The sequence below is a fragment of the Halichoerus grypus genome, chromosome 8, assembly GCF_964656455.1.
Source record: "Halichoerus grypus chromosome 8, mHalGry1.hap1.1, whole genome shotgun sequence".
NCBI lineage: Eukaryota > Metazoa > Chordata > Mammalia > Carnivora > Phocidae > Halichoerus > Halichoerus grypus.
The window spans coordinates 104893286-104902906 of record NC_135719.1 but is presented as its reverse complement, the minus strand read 5'-3'; the positions used below and the strand labels follow the sequence as shown (position 1 = coordinate 104902906).

General features: G+C 37.5%; 1 protein-coding gene across 1 annotated transcript; it reads left to right on the top strand.

Moving 5' to 3' along the window:
- Positions 1-2740: 2740 nt before the first annotated feature.
- On the top strand, positions 2741-9214 carry LOC118550920 (endogenous retrovirus group K member 19 Env polyprotein-like). The gene is made up of 2 exons (XM_078054333.1): positions 2741-4008; positions 9139-9214. Exons 1-2 carry the CDS (start codon positions 2741-2743, stop codon positions 9212-9214), a joined length of 1344 nt encoding a protein of 447 aa, XP_077910459.1.
- The last annotated feature ends 407 nt before the right edge of the window (positions 9215-9621 follow it).

Genomic DNA, 9621 nt, shown 5'->3' with positions numbered 1-9621 from the left:
GTAACATTTACCTCCCAGGATGGGCAACTGGCCGTGTTAAAACCATATATTTTAGATGTTCCTTTAAATATTTTAGGCCGTGATGTTTTAGAACAGTGGGGAGCTCACCTGGAATTTTGATTATAGATGGAACCTATTAAAATATTATGGAAATCCGAAGATCCCTTGTGGATTGAACAATGGCCATTAACTAAGGAAAAATTGGCTGCTGCACACCAATTGGTAAGAGAGCAATTACAAAAACAACATATTGAACATTCCACTTCTCCGTGGAACTCTCCAATTTTTGTCATAAAGAAAACTTCAGGTAAATGGCGTTTACTTACAGATTTACGTGGAGTTAATAACTCCATGTTCCCCATGGGGGCTCTCCAGCCTGGGGTACCTTCACCGGCTGCCTTGCCGAGGGATTGGCATACAATGGTAATTGATCTACAGGATTGTTTTTTCACTATCCCTGTACATAAAGATGATAGGAAGCGTTTTGCCTTTTCACTTCCTTCTATAAATAGGCAGGGACCTCACCAAAGGTTTCAATGGAAGGTTTTGCCTCAAGGCATGATGAATTCCCCTACGATGTGTCAACTTTATGTTGACGCTGCCTTGCGTCCCGTGCGTCAAAAGTGGCCTCAGGTGTATATAGCTCATTATATGGATGATATTTTGTTTGCTAGCCCCCATCAAAATGAGTTAGAAGAAATCTTAAAATTATTGCCAGAGTATTTTATTCCTTTTGGATTGGTAATTGCTCCAGAAAAAATTCAAAAAGGAAGTATTATAAATTATTTAGGATATGTGATAGAAAGAAATACTGTTAGACCACAAAAAATAGCTATACGAAGGGATAATTTGAAGACTTTGAATGATTTTCAAAAATTATTAGGAGATATTAATTGGTTACGGCCATCTTTAGGTATCCCTACTTATCAATTACATAATTTATTTGATACATTACAAGGAAATTCTGATATTCATAGTCCCCGACAGCTTACTGCGGAAGCAGAAAAGGAATTACAATTTGTGGAAGAAAAAATTAAATCCGCTTTTCTTACTCGCATTGATCCTTCTTTACCCTTGACAATGTATATTTTAAATACATGGCAATATCCCACAGCTATTATTGGACAAAAAGAGTTGCCTGCTGAATGGATTTATACTAGACATCATTTTTCAAAAAATATCACTCCTTATGGTATTCAGATTGCATATTTGATAGAACAGGCTCGGGATAGAGCTATAATTATGACCGGATGTGATATTATGGATATAATTATTCCTCTTTCTAAAGATCAATTTTCATTTTTGTTACGGAATATAGAGGAATTACAGATTGCCCTTGCAGGGTATGTGGGACAAATTAATTACCATTTTCCTAAAGGAAAATTATGGGATTGTTTTCGTAAACAAGAATTTATTATTCAGGATATAATTAGTGAACAACCTTTGGTTAATGCACCCACTGTGTTTACAGATGGGTCAAAAACTAAAAGTGCATATTGGACAACTAAAAGGTATTGGGTTCAAAATACAGATTTTAATTCAGTCCAACAAAATGAATTATTTGCCATCACCCAAGTATTAAAAGATTTTCCCTCGGCTGTGAATATTCTTGCTGATTCAGCATATGCTGTTGGGGTCGTTAAAAATGTATATACTGCCGTGGTATGTTCTAATAAGTCCAACCTACTTAGTTTATTTTTACTCTTACAAACTTTGTTAAGAAATCGTAATACTCGTATTTATGTAACTCATATTCGCTCTCATACTAATCTTCCTGGTTCCTTGGCTTATGGCAATGCTCAAGTAGACGCTTTGGTGTAAAGCTGGGGTTAATCCTCGAGGAACTTATGCCAACGAACTTTGGCAAATGGATGTTACTCATGTGGCACAATTTGGTCGCTTATCTTATGTACATGTTGTAATAGATACTTATTCTCAATTTATATGGGCCACAGCACAAATGGGTGAAACTACACAACATGTTATTACTCATTTATTAGAAACGTTTGCTGTGATGGGTTTACCTTCCAGTATCAAGACAGATAATGGGCCAGCATATAAAAGTAAAAAATTTCAAGCTTTCTGTTTGCAATATGGTATAATGCATAAAACAGGCATTGAATATAATCCCCAAGGACAGGCCATTGTGGAGCGTGCACACAATACTTTAAAATTGCAAATTAAAAAATTAAAAAGGAGGAAAACAGATCATATATTATCATTTACTCAATCTAATGCACGTTCCATTTTGTCACAAGTATTGTTTACATTGAATTTCTTGAATCTTCCGCAGGGAGATATTCTCTCGAGAGCAGAAAAACAGTTCATAGAGGGAGAGACGGCTCCTCTTCCCTTGAATGAACATATATGGTTTAAGCCCGCTGCGGATGCAGAATGGCAGCCAGGAGTGTTGCTTTATAGAGGGAAAGGTTATGCTTATGTTTCCACAGAAGATGGACAAACCTGTTCCTGGCTCCCGGCAAGGTGGATCCGGTCACGAACCAATTCGGACGGCTGTCAGGCGACGCATGAAGGCCCCGAGAGTGCATGAATCGTTGTTACAAGCTGATGAATCTCTCCTGCAAGCTATGGCTCACTTACATTTGGATAGGCGTCATCATTGGCGGCCTCCGCCTCTTGCTTTACCCACTTGGGGGCATATTAAAAAGCTTGCTGGGGAGGGACAGAAATCTTGAAGCAAACAAGGAAGCCTTGTACACCTGAGCATTTGTTCTTGGCCATGTGCGCTTTGCTTACTATGTCATCCCCTCCTATTGAGGCGACTAATGTAAGTTATTGGGCTTATATACCTAACCCACCTATGATGGAACCTGCACCTTGGGGAAGTGCAAATATTCCCATTTATACCTCCCCGATGATACTTTCGCCTCCTTGGAAGAATCTGACTTATCTTAATCAGGATGACGGTACCTTTTTTAATTTCCTGCATAGAGGGGATGGTCCATATATTTGCTTGGGTCCCTCGCCATGTGTAAATATGAATTGGCAGAATTGGATTTTACCTGGACCAATGGTTAATTCCTCTCGCACTCAATTACAGAGGCTTGAAGCATGGTCTCTTAATATGACCTGGGGAAATGTCACCTTTGATGAATTTCCCTCGTTCCCTGCTTGTCCTGATTTTACTTATATTGGAATGGCCTATAAGCCATTTAAATGGCAGGAATGTGTTGGTAGGTTTGCAAAATATTATAAGGATCTGCTTATGTGGGGACCATATGGTCAATTTTTACAAAATTGTTCAGAGTGGGATGTCTTGCGCTGTAATTTATCCTTGTCTTATAGGATGCCCCCACGGAACCGATGGAATGAATCTATAGTAAATCATCGATTGATGGCTTGGGGAGATGGCAGCATCGCAGACCCTCGCATATCACATCAAAAATTTCCAGATCATATTCAAACACACTTATGGAAAGTTGCAGCTGCGCTTAAGACTGTCAGACTTTATAATGGAACCTTTTCCGGCACAGCAAAGACTGCGTCGGCTTATAATTTCACCATTTTTAAAGAAATTAATGTAACCGCATGTGTACCTTTACCATATCTAATTTTGATAGGAAATTTTAGTTTTAATGATGGAATTAGCTGTATTAAATGTCGATTGTATTCTTGTATTAATAGTTCTATAGAATTTAAACCAGGATATTCTCTTATGATTTTGCAACAACGCTCTCATATTTGGCTTCCGGTAAATTTAGAACGTCTATGGGCTCAAAATCCAGTGGATGCTCTGGTATTGGAATTTTTCAGGAAAGTTTTAAAACGAACTAAACGATTGATTGGTATTGTTGTAGCAGTCATTCTAAGTTTAATTACGGTAACCACATTAGCCACTGTTTCTGGAATTGCGTTACATACATCTTTGCAAACTAAACATTTTGTAGAAAATTGGCACCGTGATTCACGGGATCTTTGGCTTTCCCAAACTATGATTGATACTCGTTTGCAAACGCAGATAGATGTTCTTAGACAAACTGTTAGTTGGTTAGGGAAGAAGGTTTTAACAATTGAAAGACAAATTTGGTTGCGTTGTGATTGGAATTCCACATCCTTTTGTATTACTAATTTAAGATATAATGAATCTCAACATGATTGGAGTATTATCCAGAAATATTTAGAGGGCAATTCATCGGTGACAGATATGATTAATAATTTGCATACTAATATTCAGGAGATATTTGGAAAACCCTTTGAGAATGAGGATGCTGCTACATTGGCTCAGTCGTTTTTGAAGCAATTTGAAGGACTAGACCCGAAGGGAATTATTCAGAGCTTAGGGCATACCGCTGGAGGAATCGGAATTTCATTAATTTTTGTTATATGCTGTTTTCTGTGCATGTATGTATGTTTTGTTCGACCTTCCCGGAAGTCTATTGCCACCCTTTGGTGGGCGTTTCTTTCTAAACAAAAGAAAAAAGAAGGAATTGAGGCCAACATAGGCATGTGAGCCCTCTGTGGCCGGAATTGTTTGTGTGCTGTGGCGCACGCAGGGTAAGGTCGGGAACGCCCAGGCCTGAGAGGGGGAAAAGTCTCCCTCGCCTTGTTGTGTGCCTATGCCTCAGGCATCCGGTCAGCTGAGAAATGGCTCATGATGTTTTGAGTAATCTTGGGCACATTGTTCCTTGTGACGCCCACCGAGGAGAGTGGCTTCGTGTGCGGGGATGTGATGATCAGATAACATCCTGCTTCAAATGTATATGCGGGGTGTTGTCTGATCTCAGCATTCCTGCATAGGGTTTGATTTTATGTAGTTTCGGGGAATGGGTCATAAGGTACCTTTGCATAAGAACTGATCAGAGAATGAGATTTACTTAAGATATGTAATTATTCCGGTGCAACCGAATTTGATTTTGTCCTCTCTTGCGTAAAGAAGTATCGGGATATCTTAATGCTTACATTGTTAATCAGTAACAATATATTTTGATTGTAAAGAGCATAAAAGATGTCAAGAAATAAACGGCAGTATGCAGTTGCAAGTGCTGCCTTTGCTCTGCATCCCCTGTGTCCCGGTGATTTCGCGACCCTTACCCAGGGACCCCAACGCACTAGACGTTGACAGACATCCAATGTGACAGTCTCTAGATTCTACTTTTCAAGTAGTACTAACTTGGCTGTGCTTTGACCCTAAAATAAGATTGTCCTAGTTTCATTGAACAAAAGGCAGAACTAGATAATCACACATATGGTATTAGAGGGGTAGACTTCTGGCACTACTACTCTAACATTTGCAGTGAATACATGAAATTAGGGTCTTCAGAAGAGAAGCCATGAGGTCTTTGTCCACAGATAGCAGTATCGTTGGACATAGACACAAGGCAGTGTTTTACAGATTTTCTCACCTACATAGGGACAGTCACTCACAATGAGGATGTAAAATGAAGAGGAGTCCCAAATAGGTAGTAGAATAAATTGAAAGAGCATCTTTGAAGATTCCCTTTGAAAGATCACTTAAGCTTTTTCTTATTTTCTAAGAATACAAAGTCTATCAAAAATAACTAGTGGAAACACAATAGTCCAAAAATTGCAGGATGTAGCAAAAGCAGTTCTAAAAGGGAACTTTATAACAATACAGGTCTCCTTAGAGAAACAAGAAAAATCTCAAACAATCTAACCAGGGGCCCCTGGGTGGCTCAGTCAGTTAAGCATCTGCCTTTGGCTCAGGTCCTGATCTCTGGGTCCTGGGATCAAGCCCTACGTAGGGCTTCCTGCTCAGTTGGGAGTCTGCTTCTTTCTCTTTCTCTCTCTCTCCCTCTGCCCCTCCCCACCACTCATTATCTCTCTCTCAAATAAATAAAATCTTTAAAAAAAAATCTAACCTTATACTGAAAGGAACTAGAAAAGAAGAACAAAGTCCAAAGTTAGTAGAAAGAAGAAAATAATAAAGATCTCAGAGGAAATAAATGAGAATAAAGAAATAAAAACAATAGAAAACATTAATGAAACCAGGTGTGGGTTGTTTGAAAAAATAAACAAAACTGATAAACCTTTAGTCAGACTCAAGAAAAAGAGATGGAGGACCTAAATAAATAAAATCAGAAATACACAAGAAGGAAAAACAAACACCACAGAAATACAAAGGATAAGAAACTACTACAAAAAATTATAGGAAAACAAATTAGACAACCTAGAAGAAATGGATAAATCCCAGAAATATACAATCTTCCAAAACTGAATCAGGAAGAAATAGAAAATATGAATAAACCAATTATTAGTAATGAAACTGAATTGATAATTGAAACTCTCCCATCAAACAAAAATCCAGGACCAGATGGATTTACAGGCAAATTCTACCACACATTTAAAGAAAATCAATATCTATTCTTCTTAAACTATTACAAAAAATAGAAGAGGAAGAAAAACTTCCAAATACATTCTATGAGGCCAGCATTACCCTGATACCAAAATCAGACAAAGATAATCACCTCCCCCCAAAAAAACTACAGGGCAATATTCATGATGAACATAGATGCACAAATCCTCAAAAACATTAACAAACAGAATCCAACAATACATTAAAAGGATCATTCACCACGATCAAGTGGGGTTTATTCCAGGGATACAGATATAATTCAGTATCAGCAAACCAATCAAAGTAGTACACCACATTAACAAAATGAAGGATAAAAAATCATGTATGATCAACTCAAATGATGCAGAAAAAGCATTTGACAAAATTCAACATCTGTTCATGATTAAAAAAAAAAAACTCTCAACAAAGTGGGTTTAAAGAGAACAGACCTCAACATGATAAAGGCCATATACGACAAACTCACAGTAACAGAGCTTTCCCTTCAAGGTCAAGAACAAGACAAGGATGTCCTCTCTCACCACTTTTATTCAACATAGTGCTGGAAGTCCTAGCCACAGCAATCAGACAAGAAAAAGAAATAAAAGGCATCCAAATTGGTGAAAAAGAAGTAAAACTTTCACTATTTGCAGATGACATAATACTGTACACTAAAAACCCTAGAGACTTCACCAAAGAACTTTTAGAAGTAACAAATGAATTCAGTAAAATTTCAGGATACAAAATTAATATACAGGAGTCTGTTGCATTTCTATACACTAATAATGAAGTAGCAGAAAGAGAAGTTAAGAAAACAATTTCACTGACAATTGTGCCAAAAATAATAAAATACCTAAAAATAAACTTAACCAAGGAGGTAAAAGACCTCTGAAGACTATAAAACACTGATGAAAGAAATTGAAGATGACACAGACAAATGGAAAGATATTCCATGCTTATGGATTAGAAGAACAAATATTGTTAAAATGCCCATACTACCCAAAGCAATCTACAGATTCAATATAATCCCTATCAAAATACCAATAGCATTTTTCACAGAACTAGAACAAATAATCCTGAAATTTATATGGAACTACAAAAGACCCTCAATAGCCAAAGCAATCTTGAAAAAGAACAAAACTGGAGGTCTCACAATCCCAGATTTCAAGATACACTAAAAAAGCTATAATAATCAAAACAATATGGTATTGGCACAAAAAGAGATGCAGAAATAAATGGAACAGAGTAGAGAGTGCAGAAATAAACCCATGATTTTATGGTCAATTAATCTATGCCAAAGGAGACAAGAATATACAATGAGGAAAAGACAGTCTCTTCAATAAATGGTGCTGAGAAAACAGGACAGCCACATGCAAAAGAATGAAACTGGACCACTTTCATACACCATACACAAAAAGAAACTCAAGATGGATTAAAGACCTAAATGTAAGACTTAAATCATAAAAGTCCTAGAAGAAAACATATGCAGTAATCTCTTTGACATCGGCCTTCTCATTTTTCTAGATATATCTCCCGAGGCAAAGGAAACAAAAGTGAAAATAAACTACTGGGACTACACCAAAATTAAAAACTTTTGCATAGTGAAGGAAACTCTCAACAAAACTGAAGGGCAACCCACTGAATGGGAGAAGGTATTTGCAAATGATTTATCCTGTAAAGGGTTAATATCCAAACTGTGTAAAGAACTTAAACAACTCAACACAAAAAAACCCCCAAATAATCCAAATAAAAATAGGCAGAGGACCTGAATAGACATATTTCCAAAGAAGACATACAGATGGCAAACAGACATACGAAAAGATGCTCAACATCACTAATCATCAGGGAAATGCAAACCAAAACCACAACGAGAGCGGTGCCTGGGTGGCATGTCAGTTAGGTGTCCGACTTGGTTTCAGCTCAGGTCATGATCTCATGGGTTGTGGGACCAGTCACGCATCTGGCTCTGTGCTCACCAGGGAGTCTACTTGAAAGGTTCTCTCCCTCTGTCCCTCCTCCTGCTTGCTCTCTCTCTCTCAAAATAAATAAATAAATCTTAAAAAAAAAAAAAACACAATGAAATATCACCTTATATCTGTCAGAATGGCTGGTATCAAAAAGACAAGAAATAACAAGTATTGGTGAAGATGTGGAGAAAAAGTAATCCTTGTGCATTGTTGTTGAGAATGTAAATTGATACAGCCACTGTGAAAAACAGTATGGAGTTTCCTCAAAAAATTAAAAACAGAAATACCATATGATCCAGTAATTCCACTACTGGCTTTTGCCTAAAGAAAACAAAAACACTAATTCAAAAAGATATACGCACCCCTATGTTTACTGCAGCATTATTTACAACAGCCAAGATACGGAAGCAACCCAAGTGCCCATCCATAGATGAATAAATATGTAGTATTATATACACAATAGAATAGTACTCAGCCATAAAAAAGAATGAGATCTTGTCATTTGCAAAAACATGCATGGACCTTGAGGGCATTATGTTAAGTGAAATAAGTCAGACAGAGAAAAATACCATATGATTTCACTTATATGTGGAATCTCAAAAATAAACCAAAAAAAGCAGAAATAGATCCATAAACACAGAGAACAAACTGGTGGTTTCCAAAGGGGAGGGGAGAGGACATGGGCAAAAGGGGGTGAAGGGGAGTGGGAAGTACAGGTTTCCAGTTTAAAAAAAAAAGTGGATTTTCATTTCCTTCCTCTCCCCCGTTCAACATTTCCCACCTCCCCAGAGCCACTTTATTGGCTGAGAGATTGTCCACTGAAATCTATAAATGAGACAAGAATGCTCTGTTTTTCTTTAGGACACTTTCTTCTAGCTATGACACCACAGATCTCAGCTCATCACTACTAACTGACCAAGAGGCCAATCCCAAGTAGGAGACTTTAATTAAAACCAGACTAGTCACTCCTTGTTATAGTCATCTACTTAATTCCTGGCCATCCCCTTACTGACGTGGTCCATGGTCTTCCTCTACTTCTTCTATCGCCATTCTTAGCACTTTTTAAATCGCATAGTTGGTATATCCAAGTCATGTGGCCTCATCTTTTCCTCTATCCCACCTTCTCATCACAAATAATTTCACCATATCTTAAATATTTATTTCAAGTATCCAACTATTTGAATATCTATCTTTCCTCTTCTTTACTTTTAAAAGTCCTTTCCTCCATCCACTGGTCCTACCACTCTTTCAATTGACCATCATGAATCCCTATACCTACCTCATGTTCTCATTTATCTCTTTACCCAGCTTATATTCCATGATCCATCACCATAATCACTCCCT